Here is a 17,037-nt window from a genome sequence, read left to right on the forward strand (position 1 = left end):
CGTGAATTTCCAATGGGAAATGTATTTTTCCCGGAATGAAAAGTCCTCAATGTCCGTACTCTTTTATGTATGGAAAATTAATATATAAAGAAATTCGTCATTAGCTCCACAGTATCGCCGAACTCTGATCCGACGCTTATGCATGAACATTATGTACTAAGGACTGCTTTTATTTAACGGAATGCAGAACCAGAAATGTATGCCGAATCCGCCAAATTTGGCGAATTGGTCCGCGATAGTATTGAAATTATGCCGTTTTACTAGGCCGTTTTACTTACCTTATTATATCATATTTTAAACAATTCTGTGATCCTTTTTCTTGAGCGATGGCGTAGTAGATGTTTAGTATGGGAGGATCTCTGTTGACACTATTCATGCTTATTTAAACATGTCTGAATTAAAAGTTCTATTATTGAATTCAACATCTCTAAGTGGAGTCAATAGAAAAGTAAACCGTATAATTTTCGATTTAAGGATAGCTAAGAAGACAACTATTCTACTTGTGAATAACTAGTTTCAAGAATTCATGTAGGCGAGGGGTCTGGTTTTTCCACATATAAGAAAAGTTCTTATATATTTAGGGTTTCGCGTAATTTACTTAAATGTGAACGCACCGTGAAATTATATGAACAAATGAATGCAGTTTACTTCGTGGCAGCTGTTGTAGTGTCAATTTGACAGTTTTTAATGTTGACAGTTTTTCGTGTGTTGTTTCAGTTCTGCAAGGAAATATCGGGTTTTTGCAGAAAAAGAAGTTAAAATGGCGACGGTAGAGCAATTGCAGAAGAAAGTGAAAGAATTGGAGGCTAAGCTAGCCGCTGCCCAAGGAAATGTTGGACCTGTGCGCCAGAAAATCGATGTTATGTCATCCGAAGTTGTCGACTCAAACCCTTACAGGTTTTCAGATTTTTACAGCTTTATTTCTTAACTACCTGCATTACAATAATTAATTTACCATAAGCACAATATTCGAATCTTATGGACCCAAGTTTTTCGTTAGTGTTGGCTTTAAAATGGTAGAAATTTACTGCAATATGTTGAATCATTGACAAAGCGTGAAATGATTCAAAACTACATATAAACATATTGCACACTTATTTACTAAAAAAACCAATGAACTTTAATACCAAATCGAGTCTCTTGTCATCCTCAAGCAGTATTGTGAACATTTATTTACTGTGTTATACATGTTTTCTCAACAGTCGTTTGATGGCCCTAAAAAGGATGGGTATAGTAGACAACTATGAGAAGATAAGGAAGATGTCGGTGGCTGTAGTAGGAGTGGGGGGAGTCGGCAGTGTCACTGCTGAAATGCTGACCAGATGTGGGATCGGAAAGGTACGTTATCTTTGACTAATGCAACTGCAAATACCATTTTTTCATTTTACGATTTTCTCATTTTACGATTTTCTCGACCTGAATATAAAGCCCTGCAATGCCAGTAGTGATATAAATTTTGTATGGTGAAACACCATCACTGGGAGAGTTATATAGTATCGTTAAAAAAATTTGTTCAAATTATAATAACATTTATCAATCAGTAAAGACCTGGGGTGCTTTTTAAATAAATTTAAATTCTGATCTTTATATTGTTGTGCGTTGTCATTGTGTTATCCCACAATAACATTATTGTGGGCAGACAAGCATTTCAATATAAAAATGCTTTGCTGTATATTACCTATTTTGTGAAATCTATTCTCACAATCAAATCAATTTCATCATTAGGCATTTCAATGTCTCACTACAGTATGGGCTGGACAAATGATTACTAATATAAATTCTATTGTTGCGGTTGTTTTCCTTATTCTCAGCTGATCCTGTTCGACTATGACAAAGTGGAACTGGCGAACATGAACCGGCTTTTCTTCCAACCGCACCAGGCCGGTCTCAGCAAAGTGGATGCAGCCGCTGCCACGTTGCAGAATATCAATCCTGATGTGGCCATTGACGCATACAACTATAACATTACTACAGTGGATAACTTTCAGAACTTCTGTGACACCATCAGGTTTGTTAGTAACTTATTTATTTTCGGCGGTCTTACTGAAAATTGTTAACAGTAAGCATTAACATTCTATTACACTAAATATAGCACAGAATTTCGTGAATAGCTAAGGTACTACTTATTTCTATAGAAATATGACAGGAATTATTGATTGCAGGACAGGAAGCCTGAGCGGAGGTCCAGTGGAGCTGGTGCTGAGCTGTGTGGACAACTTCGAGGCCCGCATGGCCATCAACATGGCCTGCAATGAGCTCAACCAGAAGTGGTTTGAGTCCGGAGTCAGCGAGAATGCTGTATCTGGCCACATACAGTTCATTGTCCCTGGAGAGACTGCGTGCTTTGCTGTGAGTTTAAAATCTTATTTTACAATACTTACTTACTTCCCTCGAGGACTGTTTTCCGCAGTTAGGCCTCTAGCCTGGGCCCTTTCTGCGTGCGGAGTCTGAGCCGCTGATCATTCCAGCCAGCCCAGCTCCTTCAGGAAGCGGAGCACCGCCGATGGTGAACGGCAGGTTTCGCTCATGGTCCCTGGATTTCCCAGGAACTCTTGTCTTGTTGATGCAACGCCACTACATTCCAGGAGGAGGTGGCTTGCAGTTTCCTCAGCCTCCATGCATGCTCTGCATAGTGGGCTGTCTGTAAGACCTAGGGTGAAAAGGTGTTTGTTTAGTGCACAATGACCAGTAATGATGCCAACCATGATGCGTAGATACCTCCTTGGTAGTGAGATCAGACGTCTTGAGTAATGACTGTCCCAGTCAGGTAGTGCTTCCCTGGGTTGTCGACATGTCTCCAAGGTCTGCCATATTTGGGTTTGTTCCTCACTTATGCGTGAGCGGATCCAGGATCGAACCTGCGCGAAACGGATCGGAGCCATCGGCAGAGGGCCCACAGGGGGGCGGCTAGATCCCCTTCTCGCAAGCTCGTCTGCTGCATCGTTGCCCAGCGAATTGCTGTGACCTTTAATCCATTGGAGGGTGACTGAGTTATACTTACAGAGGTTTTCCAAGGATTCGTGACAGTCCAGTATGAGTGCAGAGTCCACGTAGGCACGACGCAGGGCGTGTGGGACGGCCGCACTGTCGGACAGTATTATGATAGACATATCTATTACCTTTTTCCTAGTAATTTCCATTGCTGCGTGGATAATTGCTATACACTCTGCTATTTTACAATGTAGTACAATGTCTCATGAAACATGCATTATATAGCAGAAATTTTGAATGTTGAGCGAGGTGTTAAGGGGTGTTGGTATATGGTTGCTATTGTTAAACATATCAATAAGCATTCTAATATTTGTAGATGAGAGAGTCTGTTTGTTTTGGCTTATTAGATTACTGGCAACATAATTATAAACTGATTAGCCTGACAAAGTTTTAACATTTTTGCTCTTGAGCAAAACAGAAATATGTAGTCTGGGATTTTACTTTCTGCACTATAGCATAAAGTCTTATTTTAGGTGGCTTAATTACATCTAATCATAATGTAAATCTCAAAACAAGCCTGAGAAGTGATAAAGTTTTTTCTTTTTCCCCTTCGCGAAAACACGCGTTATATATGTTTAATATATGCTTTGAATACCGTAGTGCGCGCCGCCGCTGGTGGTGGCGTCCAAGATCGACGAGCGTACGCTGAAGCGCGAGGGCGTGTGCGCCGCCAGCCTGCCCACCACCATGGGCATCGTCGCCGGTTTCCTCGGTGAGAAACCGCGAAAAACTCACTATTATCCATTTGTTTTCATTTTTTTTGTTTAAATTGCCAAGCAGTAAACAGGATATCACGAGTAACCCTCTTGTTATTAGATTATAGTGCGAGAAGTCATGAGAAACAAGTTACAGTTTATAATTGCTTAGTTATGAATACTCCAACAATGAGAAATCACGAGAAATTCGTTTCTATCAAAAGTGTGAATAATGCGAGAAATCATGAAAATTTTGTTTTATCAGTCTTTAGTGCGAGAAACCACGAGAAATTATATAACATCATCAAAATATCTTTAATATTGTGTTTGTTGCAGTTCAAAACACATTAAAATACCTGCTAGAGTTCGGCACGGTGACCCACTACTTGGGATACAGCGCGCTTACCGATTTCTTCCCTATCATGAGTTTGAAAGTAAGTTTTACACTATTTTGTAAAAGCGCCTGGTCGTAAAACGGGCATTAACTAACTCAAAATCAACAAATACCAAAAAATCGAAACACATATTTAAATGTATGTTTTTTCTTCTTCTAAATTTTTGACAAGGCTTGCATTTTGTGTTACTATGTCAGCCTCATGGGGGATCTCTAATATAAACTTATCTAGCTTTCAAATGTATGTTATAATAAATAATTAAGATATTTATGTTATAATATTATTGTGAGCAAACATATTTTGTCAGTTTCTCGTATTAAGAGTTATTTTTATAACATAAAAAGCCTCGCTGGATTATATACTTGGCATTAAAATATAAATATTTTTCCTACGAATACGAATTTTGATAATTCGTTACATTTTACTTTTATACAAAAATAAATCTTATTTTTTGCGGGCGAGGGGCACGGCGGTGGCATTAACACAAAAGCGCAACAAAAAAATCATTTCTATAATATAACGTATTGTCAAAACTCTTGAACAAACGGTGTTTTTTAATGATGTGAGCATTATAGATCGATTGCGTTAGTATGAAATAACGTGACGTATTTGTAGCCCAACCCGCAATGTGACGACAGCTTCTGCCGCGCGCGGCAGACGCAGGCGCGCGCGCGGCCGCCGGTGGAGGTCGCCACGGAGGTGCTCGAGGACGCCGCGCCCGCACACGCCGACAACGAATGGGGTGAGACATTCAGATACTAATCTATTTGTCCCTCTTTTAGCTCCGTATTCCTCATGGCTGAGGGTCGTGGTCATTACGTGGGATGAAACACACACAACTCTTGGCATTGTTAATGGAGTGTTTCGCCGTTGCCTTCTCCAATTTCACACACAAGTTGATAATCAAGCAGTGTGCAGGTTTCCAGGTCGATGAAAACTACTATATATGAGTCAGATTGGTATACAAACTCATGTGGCGCGAGTAGGATACGAACTTGAGACCTTTCGATCCACTTAACCATTACACCACCACCGCTTCACTAGATAGTGAAGCGGATTAGATAATCCAGAGCAAATATACCACTTATACCGCACCTATCTGACTAATCATAATTTCATTTAAAGTAATTTAAAAGTTAGTTTTAAGTTAGAGTTCTGTGACCTGAGAAATATTATTGTGCTAATCCACTCCACACCATCGCCGAACTCAGACACATGCCGACGCGAATGCGTGAACATTGCGTAGTTGGTATGAGTGCTTTTATTTACCACAATGAAAAACCAGCAATGTTTACCGAATCCGCCAAAGTTTGGCAAACTATTGTGTGGAGCTGGCATTACATGTTTAAGCCATTATTTAGGCCCAGTGGCGCCCTATCTTGAACTTAATTGTAAGTGCTATGAATATTTCCCATTCGATAAAGATTTATTTGCAAAACATAGAATCATACATAATAAAATGCTGTATAGCATTAACCTGTTCTGTTCATTCTTGACTTTAACATTAAACATATATTTTCAAATCCCAAAATATAGACACACATGCACACTATATTCTATATTTTAGACGACCTCGGTGGCGCAGTGGTAAAGTGCTCGCCTCTGAACCGAGAGGTCCCGGGTTCGATCCCCGGTCGGGTCATGATGGAAAATGATCTTTTTCTGATTGGCCTGGGTCTTGGATATTTATCTATATATGTATTTGTTATAAAATATGGTATCGTTGAGTTAGAATCCCATGGCACAAGTCTAGAACTTACTTTGGGGCTAGCTCAATCTGTGTGATTTGTCCTAATATATTATGACATTAAATAAATATAGTATATATATATAATATATATATATAATATATATAATATATATATACTTACAAATACTATTTAATTATGTATCATAATTTTATTGATTGTAAAAATTTAAGATAAATCTTGTTTTTATTTTATTTATTAAATATTTTCAGGTATCAGTCTCGTGGACGAGAACTCGCCTGAAGATGACGACACATCCAACTTAAAGCTGGCTGATGGTGTTCAGGTAAGCAATTTAAAAAATCCTAATATCACTTCCATAGATATATACAGGGTTACTTGTATCAAACACAAAACCTCCTAAAGACTACTTGGGTACATCGAAACAAGCCACTTTTATTCTAAGATTTCTCGTGATAGTAGTTTTTTTTTTCATATAAAAAACATATCTAATTTGCGATTCTACACATCTTAACTCTATATAATAGCCAAGCAACACGAGACAGTTCGTTATGTAGCGGAGTCGAACATAGAGTTAACGTTTTATAACGTATTAACGTTCGAACATAGAGTTATAGAAACGACATTAAAACTTTTTTATTTATTTATTACATTTAGACAAAAGTCGTAGAACGAAAGATGTTAGTCTCTATGTACCTTATGCGCCTTTGGTAGGTTATGCGTTAGGTACCAATAACCCTGTATATACGAGGAGTTTTTTTACGGGGCTATTTTTTCCTCTTGTCTTTGTCTTTTCTTTCCACTTCTTTTTATAACTTCTGAAATTATCAGACTATCATCTCTTTTAGATTTTTAATTAAATTAGCTGCCCCCCGGGGGCTTCTCTCCCGTGGTAATTTCGGGATAAAAAGTACCTTAAGTGTTATTCTATATTATTTTCTACCTGTGTACCAAATTTCATAACAATCGGTCCAGTAGATAATGCGTGAAGATATAACTAACAAACAAACTTACTTTTGCATTTATTACTAGATGTTGCTCGGGGCTTCGCTCCCGTTGGAATTGTGAGATAAAATATAGTCTATAGCAATCTTGCATAATGTACCTTTCTAATGGTGAAAGAATTTTTGAAATCTGTTCTATAGTTTCGGAGATTACCCGCCTCAAACATACAAACTCACAAAGGCTTACCTCTTTATAATAATAGTATAGATAATATTATTTTTAATTAAATATTGCCGTGGTTGGTAAATTACGTTTTTACAAATCAGGTGGCGTACAGCATTCCTGTAGACAATAGCACCCCAGAATCGAGCACCGGAGGGGCGGTGGCCGCGTCGGAACTATCACTAGAGGAGCTCATGCAACAGATGAAATCTATGTAAAATGAAAGGAATATAGATGATTCTCACCAATTTTCCCGTAAAATAAGCGGTTATTTCGGCAACAGCAGACTAATATGTAATATCATGTTATATTTACTATGTGGCAAATGAAATAATTACATATGTACAAATTCCGCAGACGCGTCAATGATAACACCATGTGACTGATCTGTTATTGATAGTTCTTGTATTGACGCGCGTTTTCGTGGTGTCTCTTTGTTTGTTTGCTCTCTTTGCGCACAGAAGCTTTTATTAATTTGAGTAACAATATTTATGTTTCTTAAATCGCTTTCTTATGAATGTTTATAACGAATTTATGGACAAAAAGTTTTAGATTATTTATTAGAATGATGGTACAACCTAGATGTACAATGAAAGCGAAATTTATCCATAGATTTTTTAAATATTACGTTGTATTTCTATTATATTCCCCGTTTGGTACACAACATTTTTCATTTATGTCTAAATTAGCAAATGTATATAAGAAAATCCTGAAATGTATATTTTGATACAAAATCAAGGGCCAAAATAGATTTATAAATATATATGTAGTAGCTAAGCACACATAGCTTTCTATGTGCAACGTGGCATTTTTCTAGCTTTCGACAACATTCCAAATGAATTACCAAGATCTCGAGAAAAATATAATTGTGGACATCCACAAATATTTAAACATTGTTTCTATTCCTATAACCACGAGAAACAGGTGTTGTCCTGTGAGAAACGTAAGTTTCTCAATTAGTAAGGTAATTGAATTTGCCGTGAGAGACGTTGGTGTGAAGAAAGGTCTATGTCCAAAAAAGCTCTGATCATTAGTATTGTGCACTTGTGTGCGAGTATATTTAAAAGTATTCTGCCATATATATAACTAGCTTTTTGTAGCGGCTTCACCCGCTTGTATGTCAATTTCACTCATCGCTCTTGGGGATGGAATTTCCAAAATTCTTACAGCTCATATTATATGTATATAATGAACCTGTCTCCAATACTTTTAATTGCTTGGCTCTGTATATATGCCATCATTTATTAATTCCACTGTGATTAGCATTTTCCCGTTTCATACAGGCGTAAGTTTCTTGTAAACTACATACATAGCTACATAAAAATATAGGATAATAATTCCAAATTAAGTTGCCTTTTAAGTTGTGGATGTCCTTGAAAAATGTCTTGCTATTTATTGGTCTAATATGATGTCGATGTAAGCGAAATTCTGATGTTAGTCATAAGTTGTAATTATTTTTTTGGACGTATTTTGTATTTTATATTAAATATTTATTATTGTTGTTAGTGCTACGAATGAATATCATAATGTACTTTAATATATAACAAATTTTATTAATATGAATTAAATATCTTCGGCGATATATGGTCTTTTATTGTTTGGAGAATTCGTCCAATTATGTTTTTGTCATAAATTGAGTTGGCATCTTCCCATTCTTATAGTTCGACGTAAGAGAGCAGGGGCGCGCTGTGTCATCAATTACAAATCACACGAGTGACAGAAATTGATAACACGCGATGGACTTGCTTCATCTCTTTCGCATGTAAGATTTGTGAGTGAGACGGGCACACGTGCAGACTCGACGCAGACGTTCTGATATTGTGGATGATTTGCTATAGTTGACTTAATTCGGCTGAAGGCAAGTTATTTTGATATAATAAAACGATAAAAAAAATACAATTAAGTATATTGTTTTATGAATTAGTATCTTCTACCAGAAGTTCATTCTTTATTGCCTCTGTAAATGTTCTCAATTTGGATGTTATCTTCTTGTTCGCTGGAGGCAACGTGTTATTCTGAAATATTAAATATCAATACAAAACTATTTAGGGAAATACTAATCCAGTTAAAACATACATGATCAATGCGAGTGTATTCAGCGACTAGAGTTCACTGATACAGTGCTGTCATAGACAATAGTAGACAAAATGATCCAACATAAGTGAGAAACACTGAGAAACATGTTACCATCATAGCCGCCATGTTAATTGGAACAAGAGGACTGGTTTGCCGTCTTGGAGCTTTTGTTCATATATTCAAGACAATTGCATTTTGCAACTAGACACAGACAATGACATAGAAAAAATATGCACAATATGAGTAAGAAACACTGAGAGACGTGTCACCATCATAGCGGCCATGACTGCTCTGGCGCGGTCAACGACCCTGGATTCTATTCCACTGGCTGCGGCGACGTGATGGGCAAAACTGCTGTCAGCCGTTCCTTCTGTTACTTGAAAGAGAAATACTGGTTCGCCGTCTTGGAGCATGTGCTCGAATCTCTGGAAGATGACTTGAAATTGATTGTCCTAGTGTTGGAATACGAAGTACTTCTATTAAAGGATAGAAAGAGGAAAAAGAGACTTGAAGACTTCGATAGAAGGAAACATTTTTTGTTAACGATATCGATTATGCAGCATTATTTATGTTTGCCTTATGTTTATGTTCGGGGTCCATTTTATTTTGCTGGATTTGGGAATAAGCTTTGTCATATTATATGAGCATTACGGACATGGCTAAACACATCAAGTTAAAAATAAAAACATTTGTACTTCTTTGTTGGGATCATTACCCTTTTTCTCAGTTTGAAATCATATATCGAGAGAAACAAGAGAACGAATTGCATATTTAACATCATACATTTCCACGAAAGAGCTGTCTGTCTGCACCGTTCGAAAATTGTGCATAATTCCAAATAGCGACTTACCAAAAACTTGACGATCGGCGTATCCACAATATACTCCTTCAGGTTAAGGAAGTGTGTCGACAAAATTACGTGTGGACACATTTCGTTCTGAAACAGGAGGGTGTTGAGACACGCCGCCAATAGAGACAGGCCGTCAACTTCGGAGGTGCCTTTGCCGAATTCGTCTATGATTATGAGGGAGTTCGATGTTGATTCTTGGAGGGCTAATGCCATCTGTAAAAAGAATGCCAATAAATCTTTCTAACATGTTTTCATTTAGAAACCGATCATAATCAGATTCAAGAATCTCTCAAATACAGTATGCTGTCAGGGAAATGGTGAATGATTGACGTCATTCTAAGTTGATGATTTTTTTTAATTTTTTTTGGGCCGTACTGAGGATACTTTTCTGAAATTAGAATGACTAACAAAATTTTACAGCTTTTTTGCCAAGTTTACCTGTCGAAGGTCGATGAGGAAGGCGGACATATGTGCTGCGACACACTCTGTGGACTGAATGCGGGAATGGATGTGGCTGACTACGCCGATAGTCGCCGACTCTGCCGGCACGAAGCTGCCGATATGAGCCAAGTATACTATCAAACCTGTCAATAAATTAATTAATTTAAGCCTCATTACAAAGAATAAGCAACGAAGAGGTTCTCAACAGAATAGGTTTTAAAATTGTACTTGTTTGAATGAGTTACTTTCGGCATTTCTTCTCAGCAGTGGTCGTTCCGAAATGCTAGTAGTTTCTAGCTTTGGTAAACATCATTTAATTTATAATATGACGTGAAAAAATGTCTGTGAAGGCCTAATTTCTGAATAAATGATTTTATTTTGATTTTGATTTTAAACAAACTGCACATACAAATGAGAAATAGTTTTAAGGACACTTGATACAACATGAAGGAAGAACAGGAAGGAAGAAGGATTTGAGAAGACCAAGACAGAGTTACAAAGACAAAAAAATGCCTATACGTCAGTAACGAATTCTTTGTGGTATATAGAGGTCTTTGAAGCTTTTTGCATACAACAGTCAATAAAACTAATACTACTGAGATACACAATATAACATAGGAAGGAATTTCATAAACGCTGCCTGTACTTTTCACTTGTTTCACTTCAGAGCACAGTCGTTCCTCAGAATGCTCATATCATCTAAGTATTGCTATCATATAACAAAGTTATAAATTCAGTAGAATCATATATCATTCTTACCGATTTGCTTCATATATACAGACTTTCCGCTAGAATTCGGTCCAGTTAGAATCTTCACAAGCCCCGCTTCCAGGTTGCTTTCAGCGTCATTAGCGACGTAACTCTCGCAGGTCATCGAATATAGAGGATGTCTGCCTTGCTTTATGCTAATATTTTTGTCTGTGGTCATCGTAGGTCGGACGAAGTTGTGCTCTTTGCTGACCTTCGATATTGCTATAAGGCTGCAATATCAAGTTTAGCATTAGTAACTGTAATTATCCAAAGTCAAATATAAAAAGAAAATTTGAAGGATCTAAGAGTCCACCCTGTGGTGCACCTTATCAAAACCTTAGTAAAATTGGAAAATAGATATTTCAAATCGATTTATAATCTACATGACTGTGTCGCTATGTTAATATTAATAATATTGGTTGTGACTTTACGTGAGTCTCGTATTTTTAAATAAAAGGTAAACTTTTAATGAGAAACTTCTTACCAATCCAGTTCGGCACATTTGTCGATTACAGTAGCCAATGTATGCAAGTGTTCTAGAACTATCCCAGTGAGCCGCATCATAATGCGAGTCTCATGGGCTACGATTTCTGGATAAGCATCACCAATCATCACGTCTAGTTCTACAGACAGAAAATCAAACATACATTTATTTATCAGTTCTTCGTTAAATTACGCGTAATTAGGCTGACATACGAGTTTTTTAATAGTTTCAGTCAGCTTTAAGTGTCTCCCAAAACTTGACAGAAATATTTATATAACAGTCGAGCACAAGGACCTGTAAATATTCGTGCTTCATCCTGGTGACGTAATCCTAGGTGAGGTACGTGCCTGTACTCAAAATAAGTGATATAAAAAGCTTACCTTCACAACCCTTGCTTTTGTAATGGATGTAGTCGTTATTTTGAAACTGTAAGTAAAATTTATTTAATGTCATCGTATTCATAAAAATGATATTTTTTTTAATTTCGCAAATCATCGTCAACATTAAATAATTGAGAAAAACGACTATGATTTCTCCCATTTGTTACGTGTGGTACAATTTCAAATGGATCAACGGCATGTTATATTTGACAAAGTTTACCATGAACTTCATCTCAGGCAACTCCTTCTGCTGTGGCGTCAAGTTGTCCGCCCAGGCCTTCACTCCGAGCAGGTACCCTAGATGTGGCATGTACAGCATGGTGCATTCCTGTATGAACTCTGGCAGCCGCCCCAACTCTATCTTGGCTGTTTCTGACATCAGTCCGTGCAGGCTTGCCATAGTTTGTTTTTCTGATTGACGCAGAATTAAATTGTTGATTTTTGATAGAGAGAAAATGACTTAATTATTTGTGAATTACGACGAGATTACAAATGAGCAAGTAATATTGATAAGCCAACTCAATTGCTTTATTTTTTTGACAGAAAATTAACATAGCACAAATTTTAACTTATAAATGTATGTATTAATAACTCTGTTACTTCTGTCTAGCTCAGGGTCTACGCCAGCTTTTACAGTAAATTTTCCTTCTGATTTGGACAAGTCGAAATCGATTATTCTGTTCATGTATAACGCCATCTAAAATGCACAGCATATAAATGAGAAAATAGATTAGCAAAATAATAAAATTATAGCAATATAACAAGGAAGAGACGAACTTCATAAAGTTTGTTGTTATCACAGGAGGCGAGTTCCTCCAAAAATTCGCTTGTATTATTTGCTCCTTCACACATCTCACAAATTAGTACCGCATTGTAGAGAGTCTGAAAATTAGTAAACGTGAAATAAACTATTAAAGAAGTATACTAACATTATATAATTATTACATTAAGAGGGGAGGCTTTTGCCCAGCAGTGGGACCTGAGAGCTACATAAAAAAAAACTAACATTATATAACGATTTCCACTGATATGGCTTAGCTGAAAGTGCTTTTATCTTTGCTAATATACCCTGTAAGTTAAAAAAAAAAACACAAAATTAAAAAACGCTATAAAATACATTGTATATCTGAGAACATAAAAATAAAATATTAGAAATCTTGGACATCTTTGTCAAACAATTTAATTGAATATTCATTTATTCTGATAACTAAGATCTATTACATACTCCTCTGACCCAGTGGCTTTTGGTCTTTGAAACGAGAGAGCGCCAGTTAACAGCTCCAACAGAACAATCTATTATATTAGTATAATAAAGACAAAATAATGACTCACGTTCACATTCTTGATGAACCGCAAGGAAGAGCAGATGTTCTTCATGAGTGGTTCATGCTGGGGTCTCATGAAGAATGCCACTACGTCCTGTCTACGCTTCAGAGTGTTGAGATCTCTCGTTGGATGTTGAAGGAAAATTCTAGAGTGTTGGCAAGATTCCTTATATTCTTTTATCATGAATAAATTTCTGTCTGAATCGAGCCCGATATAGATATATAAAATCTTGCCTCCTAAAATCTGAATGAGGAGGACCTACAAAAACTACTTACATTGCAACTGATGTATGTTGATATTATTTTCTGTTTATGCAACAAATATTTATTTTTATAAATGAGCCAAAGGAATCAACGTTGCAGTTTACGCAGAAGTGAAATGATAATATGGATACAATCTTGTGAAAAAGCTAAAGGTAAAGTCCATTTTTTATTGCGACGATACGGATGGAGACGTCCGCTCACCTCATCCTACTCTGGCCAACCTTAGAGCTACACTTGCTGAAGACTTGGAACAAACTTAGGCCTTCCTTGTTGCTGCCCTGGACGCCTTTCTTGAAGTTGCTGGGATGAGAGACTGAGCTGAAGATCTGCAGGCCACTGTACGTGTCCTCATCCATTGTTACTATGTCTGCCCTATGGATTATGATGAAACAGATTAAATGCGTGCATTTGTGAAGCTTTGTTAAATTTTGTGAAATATAAATATGAAATTAAAGAACTATGAGGTCACTTGTTCGCAGTTCATTTAATTGTTTTTTTCGAGGGTTTTAAGCAAATATTCAAGCGATAAAGTTTAATCGATTGACGTGTTGAATTGAACTTTTTCGATAGGCATTTTCTGCAGAAAACATGAAGAAAATTGGTGATAGTAAAATTGAGTGAGAATCGAGTCCGAAATAACTACATTTATTTTAAACATCGTGGATGTAATGAAGAACATGACAGAAACCGAATAAAATACTTACAAAGATATTTTTGTAATGCTCAAGAACTGCGGCTTGCTGTGCAACTCCATACTCAAACTCGACCAGTTCAGGTCCAAGTACCTCAGCAGAGCTCCCAGGGCATGGACGCTTTGAGTCTGGGAGAAGTTGACTGCGGTTCTGATGAATATTGTGCGTTCTGCCTCCGTGCAGTTGGCCGGTTCGTTGGGAAGAGAGAGAGTGTAGATGCGACGTTTGCAGGCTTCGAAACCTAAAGACAATTTTACGGGTTTTGTCGCAAGATGATTTTATTTTTGGGCTTGTAGGTTTTTGTTATGAAATAAGACCTAGAAAGCTGAAAGCGTGGATGTTCTGATTCTGGGAGAAGTTGACTGCTGTTCTAGTGAACATTTTTCTGATTAACTTTGTGTTTGGAGACTTTAAGGGAACATACCTACTTAATGGCGAATTACTAAAATTTGCAGGAATTCATTAACCGTAATTCATAAACCTGCGTGAAGCTTTCGTTAACAATGTAAGTAGCCGATGCGATTCTCCCTCATCTGAACGTCGTCCTGTTTCCTTCGTCGGCCGTTGAGCGTCGAAGCTCAGGTCCGCTTTCCTACGTTTCCCCTTCGCGTGGTTGTCGACATCCCTAGTTGTCAGACCGTAACTGATGTGATTATACTTACTGAATTCTCTAGCCGACACAAATATCAACTTGCAGTTTCCCCTGCCACTTGAATCACTGTCAAACACAGTCTGCTTCACTTTGACAACGAAAGCCCCCTGAGACTTCCCTTCCAACAAGACCTTCGCTGGTTGTATCTGGCGGTACAGGTTAGCAAACATTTGGAAGTCTGGTGCGCGGTCCACTATCTCTTCTAGGACCATTAGCTGGTAGGGAAAAAAGGTTATAATGTAACTAAAGTATTTTAAAAACTTGGTAAAACTTGATAAGACAAAAACAAAGGTAATTTATTTGCAAAAACATTTGCTTAACATAACAATAAAAACATAAGAGAACATAAAATAAATTTAAATTATGATTGCTGAGTTTTAACATTTCATAAACTGGGTGAAATGTCCCGTATCATCCGCTGATCATCCGTCTGGTGTTCGCACAGGTGTCCCCAAAAAGTAATAAAAAAATTCCAGAAAAAGACGATACTCAAAACAAGTTTAATTCTTATAACTGCTATAGCAGTCGTGTGTCCGCGATAATGTGTTAAGTACGTAAATAATCACGATCATGACTTACGTTTCTAATATTAAGCTCTTAAAAATAGCTAATGAATGAATTGTTACAAAAAAGGCAGACCGAATGCGTAATGCGTACGTGTTTATTTGTATGGAAATAGGGCCTAAAAAGTTTAAAAAATATCCCACCTCTCCTGTCTGAAGGGTGTAACAGGCCGCGCCGAGTTTCCCTGACCGGCAGTAGACGGCCAGCAAACGCTGTCATCAGTAATTAAAATAATTAATTTGATAGTTTTTAGTTTTAATTAAGCTAATGGGTAGAAGTAAATTATGAATATTTTTAAAATACTAATAATATACATAGTTCGTTGACCTGTTCCCCTGTAACCCCCGCAAAAAGTGGGGTGTGTCTGGTTATTTACATAGCTGGATGTAGGTTGGAGCTATGTTATGATGTATTTATTTAGTACCAATTTTGGTTTTATGTTTTGTATAGGAGTTTTGTTATCTATCTATTATCGATTGTAACACTTGGTTGGCGAATAAATAATATGAATATGAATCGATTGGGAAAAATATAGTTACTATTACAAGTAAGACTGGTGCTAATAGTCCGACCAAATATTAGCAAATCTTGGATTTTTTTAAAGTTTATCTTAACTTTCGATATCAAAACTATTCTAAAGAAGATTTTGTATATATGATATTTATTTGTTTGAATGATGTTACCTCTTCGACTTCAGAATCTTCAGTTGTTTCTTCATTTTCATTATTATTTTCAAGTGCCGTAGAATTGGGATTTCTGAAATTATTGAGCTAAGTAAGAACTTTCCAAAACTTAAAAGACTTGAAAGACTAGATATCACTAAGACGTTTTACCCCCTGTGCTAATTGTATGTTAGGTATATCTCATAAGTTACACTCGTCCGTCGTCTATATTATAGCTTTATTGGTCTTTGAAGTACCTAATGTGGTTAGAATATACGATATCACTAAAATGTTTTGATTCCCTGTGCTAATTGTAGCACAGGGAGTTAAAACATTTTAGTGATATCAAAAAAATGCAATCATATATTATGTATATATATATTCATAGTATTATGTTTACATTACCTTCTACATTTAGAAATCACAAAGCGGCTGTTGTCAGAATCAACATTATTTACGCTGCTACTCAATGTTTGGCGAGACACTGTGACGGACGCTGCATCAGCTATAATGTCTGTCATAATTTCCTTATTTAATAAAAAAATTATTAAAATCTGTTATTTAATGTGAACTTACACACCAACTTTCAACATAAAGGAGATTAAATAACTAGTGGTTCCGTTTTTCGCGCCGAAAACAAACGTCAAATTATTATTTCTTATTCATTATTTAAAAAAAAAAACTTTCTTAGCTGCCAGTAAATTAATTTTTGTCATGTTCAGTTTACATATTTGCAATACCAGAAAAGAACTTGCCACAATTACAGCAGTACCTACTTGAATTAACTACCTAGTTAAATAATAGTACTTACAAATTCTGGCAGCTTGGTTATAAATTTAACACTTTACACTTCCATCCATGATTGCACTAATTAAGAAAAAGTTGTTAGGCAAGAGTGACAAGTATGTGGCGTGTTCAGCCGCATTTGACCTATTCAGAA

The 17,037-nt window shown here is 36.7% G+C and overlaps 2 protein-coding genes across 2 annotated transcripts; one reads left to right on the plus strand and one right to left on the minus strand.

Moving 5' to 3' along the window:
• Nucleotides 1-678: 678 nt before the first annotated feature.
• Nucleotides 679-8,539, plus strand: Uba5 (Ubiquitin-like activating enzyme 5). Its single transcript, XM_053759968.2, has 9 exons — nucleotides 679-897; nucleotides 1,203-1,338; nucleotides 1,812-2,008; nucleotides 2,163-2,349; nucleotides 3,592-3,703; nucleotides 4,023-4,120; nucleotides 4,697-4,823; nucleotides 6,042-6,115; nucleotides 7,062-8,539. Exons 1-9 carry the CDS (start codon nucleotides 761-763, stop codon nucleotides 7,173-7,175), a joined length of 1,182 nt encoding a protein of 393 aa, XP_053615943.1. The 5' UTR covers nucleotides 679-760; the 3' UTR covers nucleotides 7,176-8,539.
• Nucleotides 8,540-8,778: 239 nt separating this feature from the next.
• On the minus strand, nucleotides 8,779-16,700 carry LOC128680305 (mutS protein homolog 5-like). Its single transcript, XM_053763354.2, has 18 exons — nucleotides 16,503-16,700; nucleotides 16,119-16,191; nucleotides 15,579-15,647; nucleotides 14,882-15,086; nucleotides 14,232-14,460; nucleotides 13,729-13,899; nucleotides 13,271-13,409; nucleotides 12,945-13,007; nucleotides 12,716-12,820; nucleotides 12,539-12,635; nucleotides 12,159-12,349; nucleotides 11,939-11,984; nucleotides 11,559-11,697; nucleotides 11,084-11,304; nucleotides 10,322-10,467; nucleotides 9,884-10,096; nucleotides 9,303-9,458; nucleotides 8,779-8,972 (listed from the first exon to the last, which is right to left on the minus strand). Exons 1-18 carry the CDS (start codon nucleotides 16,616-16,618, stop codon nucleotides 8,871-8,873), a joined length of 2,481 nt encoding a protein of 826 aa, XP_053619329.1. The 5' UTR covers nucleotides 16,619-16,700; the 3' UTR covers nucleotides 8,779-8,870.
• Nucleotides 16,701-17,037: the final 337 nt, after the last annotated feature.

This window comes from Plodia interpunctella, chromosome 2 (genome assembly GCF_027563975.2).
Source record: "Plodia interpunctella isolate USDA-ARS_2022_Savannah chromosome 2, ilPloInte3.2, whole genome shotgun sequence".
Classification (NCBI taxonomy): domain Eukaryota; kingdom Metazoa; phylum Arthropoda; class Insecta; order Lepidoptera; family Pyralidae; genus Plodia; species Plodia interpunctella.

Excerpts from the sequence above, each read along its gene's own strand:
- Uba5 (XM_053759968.2), top strand. The coding sequence starts at position 761 with ATGGCGACGGTAGAGCAATTGCAGAAGAAAGTGAAAGAATTGGAGGCT. Across the intron at positions 3,704-4,022 it reads CATCGTCGCCGGTTTCCTCG|TTCAAAACACATTAAAATAC; the intron begins GTGAGAAACCGC and ends TGTTTGTTGCAG. Across the intron at positions 6,116-7,061 it reads AGCTGGCTGATGGTGTTCAG|GTGGCGTACAGCATTCCTGT; the intron begins GTAAGCAATTTA and ends TTTACAAATCAG.
- LOC128680305 (XM_053763354.2), bottom strand. The coding sequence starts at position 16,618 with ATGACAGACATTATAGCTGATGCAGCGTCCGTCACAGTGTCTCGCCAA. Across the intron at positions 11,305-11,558 it reads AAATGTGCCGAACTGGATTG|CCTTATAGCAATATCGAAGG; the intron begins GTAAGAAGTTTC and ends TTGATATTGCAG. Across the intron at positions 8,973-9,302 it reads CAGTCATGGCCGCTATGATG|AATAACACGTTGCCTCCAGC; the intron begins GTGACACGTCTC and ends TTAATATTTCAG.